This window comes from Mustela putorius, unplaced genomic scaffold, assembly GCF_011764305.1.
Source record: "Mustela putorius furo isolate JIRA1106 unplaced genomic scaffold, ASM1176430v1.1 tig00000831_pilon_pilon_pilon, whole genome shotgun sequence".
Classification (NCBI taxonomy): Eukaryota; Metazoa; Chordata; class Mammalia; order Carnivora; family Mustelidae; genus Mustela; species Mustela putorius.
The window spans coordinates 5,923,703-5,942,872 of NW_025421490.1; the positions used below are offsets into that span (position 1 = coordinate 5,923,703).

The following is a 19,170-nucleotide window of genomic DNA, read 5'->3' on the forward strand; positions in this document are numbered from 1 at the left end:
GCACTTGGCGAACACTTACGAGTTGAGGACCAGATACTAGTAAATACCCTGAAACAGCTCTGTGGTTCCTCCATGTCCATCTCTTGGTACTGGACCTGCTCTGGTCTCTTCCCCCTTGCCTGCCTTTCCAGCTCTGCTCCACCTTCGCTCTGCCCTACACACAGAAATCACTCCCTCTCCTCCCACGAATTCTCTTTCTCCTCCGGGTCTGTTGTGCTATGTGGAGTATATGGAACCTAGTTATTTTTAGGTTTTTGTTTTGTTTTAATAATGCCTCTTAATTACTTAATTCTGTTTCCTGAGAAGTTGATTATAGCTCTCTGCAGATGCCTCCTTGAAACCCAAGCTCACAGAGCCAGCTCCTGGGTATTCCTGCGCAACGTGCCCTCCGGGAAGCGTCCTTTCCACAGTTGTGATGGGGGTTAGAGAGTGGTGCTGGCTGTTGGGGAGCGTGTGGAAATAAGCCTCTGTATTCTCCTCTACTTGTCAGGGCTTCCAAGGGGAAGCAAAATTCTCTTCTTCATTGTATTTTTTAAAAAATATTTTATTTATTTATTAGAGCGTGAGAGCACAAGCAGGGACAGTGGCAGAGGCAGAGGGAGAAGCAGACTCCCCGCTGAGCAGCGAGCCAGATGCAGGGCTCGATCCTGGGATCCCAGGACCCTGGGATCATGACTCGAGCTGAAGGCAGACGCTTAACCGACGGAGCCACCCAGGTGCCCCTTAATTGTATATATCTGTGCATTTTTGCCTCTTCTAGCGCAGAACTCTCTAGCACTATTTAAACAGCTCAAAATGGCTGTTTGCAGTATTGGCCCAATGAAAGGGTTTTCTGGCAAGCCCTTCTGGGGCAAGGAACTCACACTCCCCTGAAAAGAGGATTTTCAGTTGCTTTGGGCCAAAAATTTTTATTTGCTTTTAACTTCTCATTGCGCTGCAACCGGGAGCCGGTGGACTTGTCGGGTCTCTCCTGCATGTCCTTGTCCTCTTAGCCTCTGTCCCCCCCGGAGGCTCTGCAGCCTCCTCCCCTCCCCAGGACGTCTACCCTTTCCATGCGCCGACTTGAGATTTCCAAGAGGGGGCCCCTATTTTCTTATATCTCCATATTATTCAAATGTGTTTAAGGACGGTTTAAAAAACGTTCCTTTCTGTTTTCAAGTATCCCTTTATGCTTCAGCAAGTGGCGTATCATTTCCTGCTTTCGCTCTGGCCTCGGGCCAGCGAGCCCGGGCTGAGGCAGGGGTGAAAAGTTCACTCTCCGGAAGTGCCGTGTGGGTCTGACTCACGTGACCGGGAGCAGCCCCAGACTCCCAGGAATTCCCTGTGGATGTGCGTCTGGGAGAAGGCAGCCCAGGGGGGGGGCCCTTTGCTCCATTCTGCTTTCTGTGCTTGGATTTTTAAGGAATGCGCGGCCCCTTTCTTCCAGGGGTTCTCTCTAATGCTCTTATTAGCATCTAGAGCGATGGTGTCTTAAAATTGAAAGTTGTAAGAAAAAGTACGTTTTTAGAAACTTAGGGTGGCTCAGTGGGTTAAAGCCTCTGCCTTCGGCTCAGGTCATGATCTCAGGGTCCTGGGATCGAGCCCCGCATCAGGCTCTCTGCTCAGCGGGGAGCCTGCTTCCTCCTCTCTCTCTCTGCCTGCTTGTGATCTCTATCAAATAAATAAATAAAATCTTAAAAAGAAAAATCGAAAGTTGTCATCCACTGGTAGGTTATGCAGTCAATCCAGTAGATAGAAATCAGTATTAAAAATAGGTAGCAATATCAACAGTAGGCGTGACACGTAATAATATGTGATTTTCTTCAACGTGTGTTTGATACAGGTAGACACATGTAAACGTGCATTCTCATAGGGGCCCCACTTGGGTGTGTCTGCGGGCATGCTGGCGTGGGATGGTTCCCTCCATCCCCCGTTCTGTTCTTCCCAGAAGCTAATTTCCAAAGTGTAGGTAGGTACTTGCCAACGAACGTGTTCTTACAAAATACACATGGTTTCATATTTTGAACTTATCGTGCCTATGTTTTAATTTATGTAAATGTGTTACATATCCTGTTTTCTTATTTCTCTACCTGGCATGGTCCGAAGGTGCATGAACATTGCTACGTGTGCCTCTAGCTCACTGAGTCCAAGTGGTCATTGGATGCTACTGTGCCCGGTGCCTGGTGTACGGTTATAGTCTCCCCTAGTGATGGACACCTGCGCTGTCTCCATCTTATCGAACCACGATCAGGGCTGCTGTGAAAAGCCTCAGACATGCCCCCCTCCTGGAAACTACCAAGGGGCATTTATTTATTTGGGATCCAGATGGATAGTGGAATTGCTTGACCTTAGGGTGTGTAGTGTCTGTGTGTGTAACGCTCAGATATCCTTAACAGTATAGTTTTACCAGGTTCTCTGAGTCTCTCCAGATTGATTCCCCATCCACACTCCCACTTCCCCCAGCGGTATGAGTGTTTATATACCCACAATTCCCACTAATGATTAGCATCAAGTTTTCTTTCTTTTCTTTTCTTTTTTTTTTTTTTTAAATTTTAAAGGTTTTATTTGAGAGAGAGAGAGAAAGAGTGAATACAAGCAGGGGAGGGGCAGGCAGAGGAAGAAACAGGCTCCCCGCTGAGCAAGGAGCCTGATGCGGGACTTGATCTCAGAATGCTGGGCTCAAGACGTGAGCCCAAGGCAGACGCTTAACTGACTGAGCCACTTAGGTGTCCCGCCTGTCCTTATTCTGTGACCTTTGTCCATCGTGTTCTTTTAGTGAATCAAAATCTTTAATGTTAATTCATCAAGATTCGAGTTTGGGGGCTCCGTGAAATAAATGAATCCCTACCCTGCTGTCATAAAGTTTATGTTATCTGTTATATTTTATAGTTTAATCTTTCACGTTTAGGTCTTAAGCCATCTGGAATTTATACACATACACACACACACACACACACACACACACACCATCTCTCTCTCTCTCTATGTATGGTAGGAATCCAGTTTTTTTAATAAGGTGATTCTGTCTCCATGGTATCACCTTCGTGCTCCATTGGTTTCTTCCTTTTTTAACCACACTCGCACTGCTGCATTATTGTAGCTCCGTAGGGTATCTGTGTGTAAGTCCCCCTTACTGCTCTTCTTTTTCAGGGTGGACTTAGGTATCTTTGAAGCTTTATTATATAAAATTTTAGAGTTTATTAGTGTCTTCAAAATACAACTGAAGGTCTCATTTAGGATGTATTGAATTTATAACTTAAAGCAGGAAAACCAACATTATTTTTTTTAAAAGATTTTATTTATTTATTGGGCAGAGAAATCACAAGTAGGCAGAGCAGTAGGCAGAGAGAGAGGGCAGAAGCCGGCTTCCTGCTGAGCAGAGAGCCCGATGCAGGGCTCGATCCCAGGACCCTGAGACCATGACCTGAGCTGAAGGCAGAGGCTTAGCCCACTGAGCCACCCAGGCGCCCCAAGAAAACCAACATTATTTTAGTCAGTTCCATCTAAGACCTTTAACTGTGTTTCTGTTCTATCATCTGACCGTTTTACAGTTCAAATTACTCTCCACAGATACCAGTGTATTCTTGTTAACAGAAGTATATAGAAGTATATATAGAAGATGAAGGCAAATCATACAAATAAGGCATAAAATGATTCTGAAATAATTATAGAAATTGTGGGCTTAGCAGTTGTTTAGGTGGTAACATCCTTTGACCGTGGAATAGTCATATAAGAAGAAATCTTCAGGATAATCTCAGGTACCCCAACATTGTATAAGTAAAACCAATTCCCAGGGAGGTCAAAGGACTCACTTAAGAGTCAAGTACAGAGTTGAGAGAATCTCAAAAAAGATTTTCTATTCCCTAGTCCACGCCTTTTACCAAAAACAATGCCCATAATGGCTATATACTTCTGATATCTTGGTGTTTTGTTTTTTTTCCTAGACTTATGATTTGCTTAGACTTCAGAAGAAATGGGCTTTCTTTGTTACTGGAGTTCACAGAAAGAATGATTCACCTGCCATAGCCCTGTGATGGGGGGTTGGGGGGGAAGCCTTCTGAGCAGCACATTGTTTTCTTATTAATAATGGTGCGAGTTGGCATTGGGGTCGTTTCTAACAGTCATTTCCTTGTATTCCAGTGGTGGTTGATAGAGACTTTAAAAGATATACAGTGGTCCTCGCACAAAATAATGGTCACAGAGTAGCATGTTAATGAACGGCTAGACTGCTGAACTTGGCTGCTCACGCTAGAGCAGGAGAGAGGGTTCTGTCCTCACTGCTCTGGTGGCCTCTCTGCCAAAGCCAAATGGGAGTTCAGGGTCCCGCTTGAGTTCAACGGGGGGGACGTTACTCAATAGTGACATGCACTTTCTCCCTCTCCCCATGTGCACGTTGAAACTTCGGTTTTGCTTTCTTGAACCCATCTGATTTCTCCCAAGTAAGCTGGTCTGGGGACAGCGATGAGGGCTCTTCCTTGTTTCAGACGGACAGCAGAGCTCATGAGGGAGTCATTCCAGACTCATTCCTTCTGTTTTAATGACATCAATTGAAGAATCTTACGTCAAAACCCACATGATTTCATAGTATTTTAACTCAGCGCATTTGAATCGGAATAACATGTTGTTTTGGTCTGAGTTTGGGTAGTAGGGCCATCGCTTTCAACAAAAGGAGGTGTGTGAGGGTGTGTGAGTCTGTGGCTATTCCTGTTTGTGGGTGGCAGAGGGAACCCTTGAATGTTTCCTGAAGGTTGCAGAGCTGTGCATCTGCTCTTGTAGCCAGTCTAGACACTCCTTTCCCACCGGAGACCATAGTGATGTTGGGTGCCCATGTGGCCGAGTGATCCCAGAGTTGTATCTTCAGGATCCGACTTTCTCCAGTGTTCAGTGTATTCCCACTCACCCATCAGGGCTTCTTAACCCGGATGTTCCCTGCCTACCTAGCCCCCATCAGCTGAACACGTTCTAGACGGTCACTGCTCATGGTCTTGGGCTGACTTCCAGGACTCCACAGTGTCAGCTGCATTCTCCTGGGTTTGCCGGCTCGTCGGTCCCCATGGCATGTCACCAAGTCCTCACCACTACTAGGTCGTGTCTCCTGTGTGCGTCCCTTGTTCCTGCTCCTTGCCCTTCTCACGCATGCCTGCTACCCTGGGTTTCCACTCACTGTCTGTTTAGCAAACTCCATTGCAGGCTCCTCCTGGTCAGTAGCTTTCCCTGGACTCTGGTTTTGGATGTGAGATTGATTTACCTGTTCTGCTGGACAGCTTCCTTAACTTTAAGTCAAGTTTTTCATCCCCAGAGTGTGAATGGCAAGAACTTGAACTGTTAGGAAGACTGTGGAGATAATGACCGTAGGGACCAAACACACGGCTTGCCACGTGCGATGACTGTCTCTTGTGTTGCGTCCTTGATTTCATTTAAGGGTGATTTCTTTCTCCTTGGTGATGGTGCCCAATGTTCCTGTCGTCTTCAGATTAGATTTCACTGTCCCTGATTGTCCCCAGTCCAGAGGGCCCTCGAGGGCCCCCTCCATCCCTGTCCAGCCCCTCGCCTAGAGATTTGAAAATCTCTTTAATGTCTCTGACATCATCTTGAATTGATTCCTCTAGATTTTGCTCTCTGTCCTTTTTCCCACTTGGGCCCTGGAGGGGCAGCCCTATAAAGGCGGAGGCTGCATCTGTCTGCTTTGCTGCAACAGCCCAAAATGACCGAGGGAGACTTAGAGGTCTTTTCAAGGCTGACGAGTTGTTGGAACTCAGCCTGCCCAGGCGGGCACCAAGCCCTTAGGCTGTTCAGAATCTGCAGCAGCTGCCTGGAGAGCAAGCAGTGTGTGCAAGAACCTTCTGAAGACGGAGGAGATGCAGCCACGTAGAGCCTGAGAATCTATCTCCGTAGGCTTTTGTGTTTTATACCTGGAAGAATCACCCTAGGGGTAGTCATTACAAGGAAGGACCTGAGTAGCTCCATGAAATTAGGTTTTTTCTTTTTTGTTGGAACAAAGAGACCTTCTTAAAGTACTTTCTTATGGCCACTCCATTCCTAGCTTTCAGTTTTCTTTCAGCCTTGCCCCGGACCCCGCCCAGCCTTCGAGCTGCCCTGTCCATCACCAGGACCGAAGTTCTTACTTACTGTCCTGCTGCAGGCCATGGGACTCTGCTTTTAGGAACCCCAGATGCAACCTTGCTAAAGGCTTGGCTGCCTCCCAGCGCATGCCCATCCCTGGTCTCCTTCCTCTGCTTCTTTGTAACCCAAGAAAAGGCCTGCCCCTCTGGCATCATTGGCCTCCCCACGCGATGGGTAAATAGTAAGGACCTGCTTTATGCACGGGAGGCAGAGTTCCCAGCTGACTTCCAGTGTTCTAGACCAGAGTAGCAAGGAGCACCCTGACCCCGCCCATCGTGTAGGTGACACCTGGTCCCCACATCGCCTCTGTCCTCACCCTACCTTCCTGCTTCCCCACCACTGAATCTCCGTGTTTTCTCACTGTGTCTGGACTGTTCTACTGCTAAGAAAAGTAGTTTAGGATAAGCTTGGGCTACTCAGCCTGACGTTCAAGGTTTACCCAGGCTGGACCCCACTTGGTTGTCAGCCATGATTCCTACGTGACTCCCTGGCCAAGTGTTAGCCAGGCACGAGATGCGTTTGCACTCCAGGGCTTGACTTCGGCCACACTCCGGACCTGCCTGAATCTCTCCCTGCTTCAGACCGACGCTGAGCCTCCGTGCCTAACTCAGGTCCTGGTGGCTTCAGGAAGTGTCTCCAGTTCTTCCAGTGAACACGTAACCCACCCTCCCCTTGAACTTCTCCTCCTCTCCTGCTACCCCTTCATTTGGGTGCTTTCTGCTGTATGTAGCACCACTCACCTCACTCTGAGTACGCTGGGCCTCCCCTCTTGACTCGAATGCCCCTTGAAGGAAGGAAGATAGTTTTCTTCATTCTCTGAAATGTTGTCAGGAGAGTCACTGTTCTGTCATTGCTGAATATGGCAATAATGCCTGCCCTTTCGGTGCATCCTGTCTTTCACATATTGTGCTGTATGGTTTACACGTGCTAGCTCCTTTAATCTTCCAATTATCCCGTGACATAAAACACGTATTTTACAAGAGAAAACTGCAATTTATCTCATCCAGCTCAGAGTTTGGGGGAGTTGAGCTTCGAAGGTCCATCCAGTTCCAAACCCTTTGTTCTTTCTGCTGTGAAAAGGATCCACTGTGATCCTTTTCTGTGATGGTGGATCACAGTGGTATGTGTGATGGTGGATCCACTGTGATGGTGGATCAAAGTGGTATGTGTTTGAAATTTGGGAATAAATAGCAGAAAAGGAAGGTGAGATTTCCATTTTGATCTGAAGACCATGGAAGACTGTGGAGCCTGTTCCCAAGGACAAGGAATAGTAAAGATGGAGGAAGATGGGGAAGACTCCGTGTGTGTTGAGGAGACCAAAACCCACCAGGTTCTTCTTCAAGTCACCCTGATTTTCATTCCTGCTTCTCCATCTGGGCAGCCCATCCACTTGAATCAGGCCATGGGAAATCGATCATGGATAACATCTCAAGTGTATCTTAGCCAGTGGTTTTTAAGATTTCCTTATACTTTTTTACTAGATATGTTTACAAGTTAGATAACTTGGTTTTCGGCTTTTTTTCTTCTAGGCTTTCTCGGGAGTCAGCTTATTGAGTGGAAGGAACACGAGCTCTCCAGTGAGTAAGTGTTTTAGATTTATATTTAATATAAGAAGAAAGGGATGTACGTTTAACTTCTAACATCCAGCAGGTTACAGATCCTTCTGTATTCTTTTTTTGGAGGGGGTGGTATGCATTCTTCCATGGGTTCATCCAAATGATTGACTAAGGCCATTTACTTACATCCTCAGAAAAACCTCTCTAAGTGTAGTGGTAGTCCACTGTTAGTACTCATTTTTTCTTATGTACCCATGATCATTTGCTACAAGTTAATTATCATCACTTAAGTAGTTGTAATCGGCACTAAGATCACAGAAGCACGGAGCTCTAAGTAAATCTCAGTATCAACTTCCGATGCACAGTTCCAGGACAAGAAGAACACATGCATAGACTTTCTCAGAAATTTGGGCCAGTTTACCCTCTCGGAGTGTAGGTTCCAACAAACAAAATTAGAGGATCATACTCGATGGTCTTTAAGGTTTCCTCAACTTGAAATCATTCAGAATCTATGGTTTATTTTTTGTCCACTTCTCGCCTCATTGATTTGTCTTCCAAAAGTTAACCTAATGTCTGGCATATCTGGGAAATAGTAACAGCAGGTTTATGAGAATTGTAAGACTGTTAGATGAAGTGGTTATTTCCTTCACTCTCTTTTAAAATTAGCAGTGTCTTGACATTAGGGAACGAACAGGATGCATCGAAAGGACCACTTATCCAATGAGATAAAGAAGTTAGGAAACCCAAAACACAAAAACCTGGGTAGGATTTTTAGCACTTTACTTGTCCAGACATGGCCAAGAATGAGTCAGATCTGGGGTGATAGGGGGACTGGGGTGGCTCAGTGGGTTAAGCCTCTGCCCTTGGCTTAGGTTGTGATCTCAGGGTCCTGAGATCGAGCCCCGCATCGGGCTCTCTGCTCGGCGGGGAGCCTGCCTCTCTGTCTGGTTGTGATCTCTCTCTCTCTCTCTCTCTGTCAAATGAATAAAAATAAAATCTTAAAAAAATAATAAAAAAAAAGAACTGGGGTGGTAACTGTCCCAGTGTTTCTGTAACTTGAAATAGCCAAAGACAGTCTTAGTACACTAAGATTTAGAGAGTATACATTTATAGTTGGCACTCTCTCTGCAGGACATTCTCTGGGGATTGACTTAAGTGAGTATTGTCCCCATTTTTCAGATAAGAAAACTGAAATTTAAGAGAGGTGCCTGTCCTACAGTCCCATACCGTGGTGGAGCCACCATCCAGTTGTGTCTGTATCTGACCATGATCGTTGGTTGTTTCCCCTGTGCTTGTTTCTGTCAACACCAGAATAGTCTGCCATCATGATGTCTTATTTATAGGTTCAGGATCCCGCACTGTCTTTCTGTAGTTCGGTAGCCGGGTAAAGCGTGTATGCTGTAACTCACTACCAGATCTTTTCTGGTGTTATGACTTAATTAAATGTTGAATAATAACGAAGGCACACTTCTGTAGGAAGTGTGAAAACACTGTTTACACCTGACAAAATCAACTCACTGTTATGTCTATCAGGGTACAAGAATGCAAATTGTGAGGTATTAGACAAAGAGTTTTTCTGTCGTCCCATTCTTAAAATTAGGGACAAATAATACTGATAGAATCGGATGAAAATTTTTTTTTCAATTGTAAATATTGAAAATACCTCCTGAAATACTCGTGTTTCTGATTCCATTTTTAATTCATTGTCTTTATTTTTGGATACTAACCCTGTGTGAAGAAAAATACTATGATTTATAAAAAATGATACAATATTTAAAAATATATATATATGTGTATATACATATTACACACACACACACACACACACACACACACACATATATATATTTTCCCCCCCAGATTGGTGACCCCTAGTAGTTTCTAACTTGGTTCCTAAGGTATCTGCTTCAGATGTGGGGAGACCATTGCATGTTTGGTTTGTTGAAATTGTAATTCCAGTTGCAAAATTCTTCTAGACTGTTGGATCGGGGTTCCAATGATTTCTTTTTTCTCTACTGATTGAATCTTTTAGAACTGTACTGTCCACTATGATAGTTACTGTCCAATAAAATAAAATCCGTTTGTATAAAGTGAAACAAAAAGTTTAGTTCCTCAGTTGCAATAACCACATTTCAAATACTTAATAGACAGATAATGCTTAGGGAGTACCAGGCTAGAAAGTGTGGATGTCGAGCATCGCTAGAATCCCAGAAAGTTTTGTTGGACAGTGATGATCAAGGGTCATGTTAATGATTTTTATTTTTATTTTTATTTATTTATTTTTAAAGATTTTATTTATTTATTCGACAGAGAGAGATCACAAGTAGGCAGAGAGGAAGGCAGAGAGAGAGGAGGAAGCAGGCTCCCTGCTGAGCAGAGAGCCCGATGCGGGACTCGATCCCAGGACCTTGAGATCATGACCTGAACCGAAGGCAGTGGCTTAACCCACTGAGCCACCCAGGCGCCCCATGTTAATGATTTTTAAAAGACCGTTTTTAAGAGCAGTTTAAGATTCTTGGTAAAATTGAGCAGAAGGTACAGAGATTTCCCATATAGCCCCCACCCCCACCCCCACACAGGCACAGCTTACCCCATTGTCAACCTCTCCCACCAGAGTCGTACCCTGGTTGCAGTTGATGAACCTCCATTGACACATCATTGTCATCCAGAATCCATAGATTCTGTCATTGCTCCTGGACGCTTGGTGGTGTATCTCTTATGGGTTTGTATAAAGCTGTAATGATAGGTATCTACCATTATGATATATAGAGTGTTTTCACTGCCCTAAAACACCTCTGCGTTCTACCTATTCATCCCTCCCCAGTCCTAGCAACCACTAATCTTTTTTACTGGCGTCATAGTTTTTTCTTTTCCAGAATATGGTATAGTTGGTATTATACACTATGTAACATTTTCAGATTGGCTTCTTTCTCTTGGTAACACGTGCTTAAGTCGCCTCCATGTATTTTCATGGCTTGATCACTCCTTTTTGTCTATTTTTTTTCAAAGCACTGTATAATGGTCCATCCATTATCTGAATGTGCCATAGTTTTGTTTTTTTTTTTTTTTTTTGGTGTTTGTTTTGTTTTTTGTTTTTAATCCATTCACCTATTGAAAGACATCTTGGTTGCTTCCATGTTTTGGCAATTAAGAACAAAGTTGCCATGAACATCTGTATGCTGGCTTTTATGTGGTTAAATGTATTCAGATCCTTTGAGTAAATACCAAGGAGCATGATGGCTGAATTGTATGGTAAAGGGAATCTTATTATTATTCTTCTAAGCCGTGAATGGAACCTTCATGTTGTTCCACATCCTTGCCAGCATTTGGTGTTCCAGATTTTGGCTGTTTTAATAGATGTGTAGTATCTCACTGCTTTAATTTGCATTTCCTATTGACATATGTAGATCATCTATTCGTATGTTTATTTTCCATCTGCACATCACGTTTGATAATGGGTCTGTTATGATTTTTGGCAGATTGCCTTCTTAATATTGAGTTTTTGGGGTTCTTTGTGTATTCTGAATAACAGTCCTTTGTAAGATATTTCTTTTGCAGATATTTTCTCCTGGCCTGTGACTTGTTTTCTCACTCTTGTGACATTTTCTCTCACGGAGCATAAGTGTTTAAGTTTAGCCAAGCCCGGCTCATCGATTCTTTCATGGATTTCATCTTGTTGTCTAAGAAGTCATAGTCATGCCCAAGATCAAGTAGGTTTTTTTTCCCTGTGTTATCTACTAGGAGTATGTAGTTTTGCATTTTCAATTTATTTTATTTTTTAAAAAGATTGATTTATTTACTTAAAGCAAACACACAGAAGGAGAGGGAGAAGCATACTCCCTGCGGAGTCCCAACGTGGGGTTCCATCTCAGGAGCCTGAGATCGTGACCGGAGCTGAAGGCAGATGCTTAACTGGCTGAGCCACCCAGGTGCCCTTACATTTTCAACTTAGATCTGTGGCCCATTTGAGTTAACTTTTATGAATGGTGTAAGGTCTGCCTAGATTTATTTTATTTTATTGCGCTTGTCGATATCCAGTTGTTCCAGCCCCCTCTCGTTGAGAAGACTCGCCTTTCTGCGTTGTGTTGCCTCTTTCTCCTTTGTTAAAAAGACCAGTTGTGTGTCTTTATGTGGGTCTATTTCTGGGCTCTCTATTCTATTCCATTGATCTGTTTGTCTGTTCTTTTGCCAGTACCACACTGTCTTGATTACTGTAGCTCTGTGCTCAGTCTGGAAGTTGGGTAGTGATGATCTGTTTTTAATAATTTGTTTATTTGGATTAAAAACATTATGAATTGGGTGCTTGCCAAAAAAGGTAGCCAGTTCTTCCAGCCAGAAGAGGTTATGGTATGAAGAATGTGCTTTGGAAGTTCTGGCAGATATTTCTAATTGCACATAATCAGCTCTGCATTATGTGACTTGCTCCAGCATATGTAACAGCACTGGCCGCCGTCACTAAAGCTTGTCTCAGAATCTGTTATTCTGAATAACTATAACTTTATCAGATACCTTGCCCTGCTGGTTTTGATTGGTTGTATCTGTGCTGTGTGAACTGGTATTGAGCAGCTGTAGACTCAAACAATTTTGGTATAAAATCCAAACCCAGGGAGTCTTAAGTTACAGAGCTGCTTTAAGTCCGTTTTGTAGTCTGCAGATTGTCCTACAGAAATTCACCCTTGAGAGCCTCGGGGAGTTCAGCAGACTGTCTGGTGGCTGTCTGTCCAAGTTCCTTGAGGCAAAGAAAAGAGACAACAGATCCTTGTTCTTTGACAGCTTTATTGAATGTATTCAGTCTTAGGTTTTGAATAATTTGTTTAACTAGAGATATTTTGCACAGTGAATAAAATTTCTTTGCTATGAAATTTAATCCTTATAGGATCTTCAGAATAATTTTAACACTTGCCAGATCTCTGCATCAACTGCTCAGCTCTCCAGATGCCTCTACGACTTGAAACAAACTCTACTCTCTACTTCTGATTTTTCGTCTCTTGTGAACGGGAAGTACAGAAAATATGTGTTTAAAAAAAGAAGGTTTTTTTGCAGAAGTTGATTGGTTTACTGTTTCTCTTGATCTTGTTCCCTCCAAGCACATGATATTTGATGTTTTTTTGCTAATTCTTCTTTCTCATTGAGTAGATACATGTATAAAAGATAATGTAAAAACTGCAAAATTAGCTCAGTGACAATAAAAAATGACTAGGGAAGCATACATCTGAGGGTTCAAAGGAAATTGATGATGAACATGGAGAATAATTTTGTTTACAACTAGCATTGGTGGTTCCTCAGAATCTCTTGTGACTCCAAGCGTCTTCACTTAAAATTGTTTGCTGTAATCTTAATATGATGTTGATGCTTTATTAAGATTTTTTTTAAAAATGTTTATATTTTTATTATTTAATTTTTTTAAACACTAGACCCCATGATGTTGTCAGGGTGCCCAAACTGTTACTAACCTTGGCGGCCCTAGATGGCCCCCTCCTTTAGGAGATCTAGTTATGGAGAGCACTGAAACTGGAATGGATGGGTGGGTTAGAGCCTCCAGTAATATAATCTTAGTTTCCTGAGTTCAGGAGCTTACGAAGGGTGCTGCTATTTTTCCTTCTTTATGTTCTATCCAGTTCAGACCTGGTCAGGTTGGCACTTAGCTTCTGTGGTCAGCCAAGAATGCACGCCAAGGATTCAGTCCACCAGATGGCTTTATAACATCTCCTATCCTAAAAGTTTTTTCTCTGCTTCAATTGTAACCTTACCTGTTGTGGTTGCTGTGCTTGAAACCGGCCATTTTGAAAGCGTCAAATTGCTTAGGTTGCCACTGGTTTTCTAAATCAGTTCGGGGTACTCTAAGAATTTAGTTAAATATAATTCGCCCTCTGTTCATCTTTTTGTTTTTGTAAATGACTTACCTGGACTTGAGTAGCAACGGAGCAGGAGCCGTTCTTTCCGAATAAAAGGGCAGAACACCGTGTGTATTTTGCAGTGTGGTGGACATTAAGATTTGTTTGTGTTGCCTGGAAGCTCGGAACACAAATCGGAAGTGGGTGCTGCTAGGTTGCGAAGTAGCAGTTGGCTCATGCTTGAGCTGAAAGGCTCTTTCAATGTAGGAGTGAAAGGAATAAAGGAAGGGACAGGGGCAAGCACAGTATTGACGGTTTTAAAAAGAGTACTGAGAAAATCTTCTACCCACTCTATTCGGTGTGAGCGAAGCTTTTGCGTACCTATAAGAGAGGGGAGGAGAAAGGAGATGAGACAAAGTTTGGTTGTGAAAACCCAGAAGTTCTTTGTTCTTACTCCCCTGCTGCGTCTTCTGGATTTTGCAGAAAATGGGCATGTATTTGTCTTTTCCATTTCCACTGAACTCAGTTTTCTAATCTTTCATACTTGGCCAGTTCCTCTCTGGGAACATATTGTCCACATGTTCTGATGCTGTTTGAAGGCCCTCCGAGAGACAAGAGTTGATGGAAAGCTCTCAGTTCTACTGAAGTGGGTGGCCAGAGAGCTGCGGCGGAACAGCTGCCGTACACCCATTGAACTTGTGTCATTTATAAATTAGTTTCCGTGCCATCTGGAGCAAGCGATGGTGCCGTGGTCTCGAGAAACACTTTGTGGAGTACATTCACATGCAGCGCTTATATAACTTGCTTCTTTCCACATTCAACCGAAGTCTTAAAATCTTCATTTGCTTGGAGGTTTAAAATGGGAATAAATGTGAGTGACTTCTTGAAATGTCATATTCGTGACACCACCTCCACCCCTACCGACATTTCTCTTCCCTCTCTCCCCTGTAGTGACTACATCCTGCCTTCTTTCAGCTCCAGTGGAAAATACATTAATCCTAGAGTCTCCATGAGGTTTCCTGTTCGATGACATAATCAGAAAATCCTTCTCACATTGCCCTTGGGGTTGCTGTCTGGAAGTTAGGTTGTCTTGGTGGGCGTAACTCAGCCATCCAGGAAGAAAAAAAAAAAAGAAATCACAGGCCATAAACTCGGAGCCTGAAATGCATTAATATCATGGTACAAGAAATAAAGCTGTGGGCATGCCTGCTGCACTGGTAGAGAATTTCATTAATCTACAGATTCTTACTGGCATCAAATGGGTTGGCGGGTGGAATGTGTACATATGGCAGGCGCTGGTGCCATGCCACGAGCAGGAGGTATTTAAACTGTTCCAGTGTAAGCTGTTAGACTAAATCTTGTGGGAGAATACCACAAACCCTGGACTATTAGACTCTGGTACTGTTGATGTTAGCCCCTGCCCCTCCCCCGGGCTGTTCACCTAGTGAGTTTTGCCTTTCGTGGTTGGTCACTGGAAGTTGGGACAAAGGAAACCATGGGACAGGTCAGAAAGAGAAGATGGGACACATTTTAAGATGAGAAGAGCAAACTGCCATCTGGCATGTAATGTGGTCTGTAGAAGTTCTGAAGTTGAAGATCTCATGGGGCAAAAACTCCAGTGGGTGTGAATTGGTTGGAAAGGAGAAAACTGTGTGAAGAAAGTTGTAACAATAGTATGATATTTAGATGCCAAGGGGCACGTACTTTGACGAGTGTAGAAGTTACTGGCATAGGCAGTCGGACATATGTTCAAAGAGGGATCTTTCCTTCATCAGCTGGAGAAGTTCTCATGGTTTCTGTTGTGATGGTGGGCTGCCATGACCCTCCATTTGGTTGACTTGGATGAGTGTCTCTTGCCTTTGATCTTGCACGTCTGGGCTTGATTGGCACTTGGTCAGAACGAGAATGAGGAGTGGGCTCCTTTGTAGGATTTGCACAGCCTTGACGCCAACTGCCTCTGGGATTCTCCCTCTTGTTTTACCAGACTCTCAGATGGTAGGGCAGGAACAGGAGCGATGATGCTTCCTGATGGAGTTTCACTGGAGCCAGGAAGGAGAGGGTTTTAGCCCAGCCCTCGTCAGCTGAAAGCCTGGGGAGATGGTACCATTTCGACCTCCTTGTATCAGAGATGTCATTGGGTTTTCTACAGTCTAAGCTATAATAGACTTTTCATTGGTGCTTCCTATGCTGTTAGGGAGTCTAGAAGCTATATCACTTGAATGAAAAAGATTCTATTTCTTTATGGCTGTGGGGAGCATGTTTTAAATTTATAAATCACTACCAAACTCTAAAACTTAGAATTCTGAATTTGTTTCTGTGATTTTATTTTTATTATTTATTTATTTAAAAAATTTTTTAAAAAGATTTTATTTATTTATTCGGCAGACAGAGATCATAAGTAGGCAGAGAAGCAGGCAGAGAGAGAGAGAGGAGGAAGCAGGCTCCCTGCCGAGCAGAGAGCCCGATGCAGGGCTAGATCCCAGGACCCTGAGATCATGGCCTGAGCTGAAGACAGAGGCTTTAACCCAGTGAGCCACCCAGGTGCCCCTGTGATTTTATTTTTAAAATGTATTTACTTATTAGGGAGCGTGAGGAGTGGGTGGGTGGGAATGGGGAGAGAGAACGGGAGTCCGAAGCTGACTCCGTGCTGAGCGTGGAGCCTGACGTGGGACTGCTCCCATGACCCTGACGTCACCATCTGAACTGTAACCAAAGGTGGGATGCTTCACCAACTGAGCCACCCAGGTGCTAAGTGAATTAAGCCAGACAGGGAATGATAAATGTAATGTGATTTCACTTACACTTCGATGATAGTAAAGCAAAACAGCAACCACAACAAAGTGAAACTGACACCTATTTAGGGCAAACTGGTGGTTGTCAAAGGGGCGGCAGGATAGGTGACATCGCTGAAGAGGGTTAAGAGGAACAAACTTCCAATTATAAATGAAGCCACAGGAAGGAAAATACAGCATAGGAGATAGAGTCAATACTATTGTATGTTGTGGAGAACACCCAGTGTTACCTGCCGCTGATAAATTGTTGAGCCCTACGTATGAGATTAATGATGTACTATATATTGGCTAATTGAATTTAAGTAAAAAATAAAATTATAAAAACATTGTATGTAATACAGCATAGTAATGGGTATTTCACAGTGTACACAATTGTCGACTCACCGTGTTGCACACCTGAAACTACTTTTAATATTTTATCATCGAACATAAAAAAGGAAAATTAAAAATGATGTAGCAGAAGGAGCAAACCCTATCTCTGGGCATCTTCCATGGAAGATCATAGCATCGAGTGGAGGTTGATGCCATTTTGGATCAACCGTTTATTGGTTTCACAAAGTACCCGAGCATTCAGCACATATTTTTATACCTTGTCCTTTAAGTTGTCATGAGAGTTTTTGTCCCGTCTCTGACTCAAGTCCAAGTGTTATTTTGTTCAGTGTACTTCCCTGATGTGCCAGGCCACTAGCCTTGTCAGAGAGGAAAATGAGGTTTGCCTTGTTCCTATTGAACCCACACTGTGTGTCAGGAGTGTTGCTTTCTTTTCTGAGTCGTCACAAGCCATTCTTTCAATAGTTTGCCAAGAGTCTCATCTACCAGTAAGTGTGCGGGTGGAGTGTATTACTGGGGTTTGTCTCTCTCTCTCTCTCTCTTTTTCTTCCCTGTCTTTTTGACAGTGGGATCTTTGGTCTTTGTCATCTTTAGTCGTCTGGCATCAATTCTGTTTCTCCATCAGTATTTATGAGAAGGGATATTAAAGAGCAGTTAACTTTTATTTGAATCCAGGTCGCATACACCTTGCCTTTCTGGTGCCTCATCTCATTTTTGCACAGGTTGTCCTACACCCTTAGTTGCAATGAGGTGTGTTTACTCTTATAAATCAGAATAGTTGACATCCAAGTAATTAGAAGAAATTCAGAAGGTATTCCTAAATATTATCAATGCATTTAAAAATCTAGTGTTACTGTCTCTTTCTTTATGAAAGCAAATCCACCAACGTGGAAGGCGGTGTATGAAGAATACTGTAATCACATGGTTTTATTTTTGAAAAAAAGTTGGAATTTTTTATTCTCCCCTAAGTGACGAAGAGTGTCAGAGGAGTCCATTCAGTGGAACCTTTCCTTGGCTCTGTTAATGTGAACGTGCGTAAACGAGAAATGTATCGCCCTTAAAGTTTTGCTATAAACAGTAATACAGGGAACACTGGGGTATTTAGTTCTTCATGCTATGTAGCAGACATTTTTCATGTATTGTTCATTTATTACAATGATTCTGCAAGGTGGAGGGGCGTGCAAATTTTGGAAAGGAGAAAACTGAGACCCAGACCACTTTCGTAAAATACTTAATAAAGGGCAAGCTGGAACTCGAATTTAGATCACCTGATTGCAGACCTACAGGGTTCTATTACGCCACGTTGTAACTTTAAATGACACTTTCTAATTGACTTTAAAATTTTTTACTTCTTTAATAGGATGACCATGCTGAGCGACCTTTCATCTGGGCCACGTCGGTGGGAAATGTATGAATAAAGCTGTTACATTAATGAGTTGAGTGATGGTTGAGTTGGACGGCTTTCATACATTTTAAGTACGAAGAAATTTACTAATGAAGAAAAAGCTGCCTTTATCAATCACTGGTCACTGGTCATAAGTGGAGATTGTGCTTTATTTATTATAAATCAATTAATGGTCCTTCCCTCTAACACTCCCCATCAATCAATGCACACAAGCTTCCATTGATAAGGATACCTCACCAGAAGAAATCAATTCTCCTTTGTCATTTTGACAGGACTTAGCTATAAAGGTGGATTAATCCAGAATGCAGGAGGGAAATACCTGCGGGCTAAGGGCAAAACCCAATTTTGTAAAATCAAAATTGTCCTAAGAATGTTTCACGCTGGATGATAACAAAAGGCTTTACTCCTTGTTCCTATAGTAAGGATCAGTTTGCTTCTCCAACCTAAGAGCTGAAAACTACTTCTGTTTGTTCCTTTCAGCGCTCTTGCCCCATTGCCAGATGCTGTAGAAAGGCTCAAGATCATGTCTGCTCTGTTTCCCAAGGCTTGGTTTGGAATTTAAACCATTTTAATAGGGAATGGTATAAGAAAATCTAGTGTAATGCCTGAAAAATGTACAGTTTCAGATCTGCATGAGGCCGTTTCCTGGCTTGGATACAAGGTTTCTGTAAGAATGGTCCAAAAGAATCTTTGGAAAGGAGAATTTTTCATTAACACAGGCTCACCCGAGGAATGTTTGAACCAGTAGGAGCACAGTCAAGCCACCAGCTCTGTGTACACAGTATTACTAATAGCATGCTGGAAGGCGGCAGCCCAGAGCCCAGAAGGCCCATCTGCAGAGGCTTACTTTAAAAGGTGATTGCAAACATATGAGTCGTTAGCATGCTCTACTTTGGGCCCTAATCATGATGTTTCCATAGTATTGACTGAAATTCATTTTTAGAGAAATCTGAAAATTGGACATTAGAAATCCTCTCTCCTTAACTGTGTGCTAAAAAGCAATCAGGAAACCTTTATGCTGCTTGCAGTTTCTGTTTATCCCCGGGCTGAAACCTCAGGGCATTTCTAGCCCTTCCTTCCAAAATGTTGCCTTGGTGCTTTGATTAATAGAACTTACATTCTGTGGGTTAAATCCTTGGCTAGGAACTCAT

General features: G+C 43.1%; 1 protein-coding gene across 10 annotated transcripts in view; it reads left to right on the plus strand.

The window, feature by feature from the left end:
• Positions 1–19,170, plus strand: part of LOC101679005 — a 279,318-nt gene that overhangs the window by 248,016 nt on the left and 12,132 nt on the right. For 6 of the 10 annotated variants that reach the window (XR_006608130.1, XM_013060797.2, XM_013060796.2 and 3 more), the window contains one exon: positions 7,632–7,683. Coding sequence is in view for 9 of the 10 variants with exons in the window: in XM_013060797.2 (XP_012916251.2) it covers positions 7,632–7,683 (52 nt within the window). In the remaining variant the exon portion in view is untranslated. Of the gene's footprint in view, positions 1–7,631; positions 7,684–10,272; positions 10,687–19,170 lie in introns of those variants that run through there. The other 4 variants (XM_045085090.1, XM_045085093.1, XM_045085092.1 and 1 more) reach the window with 2 other exon arrangements.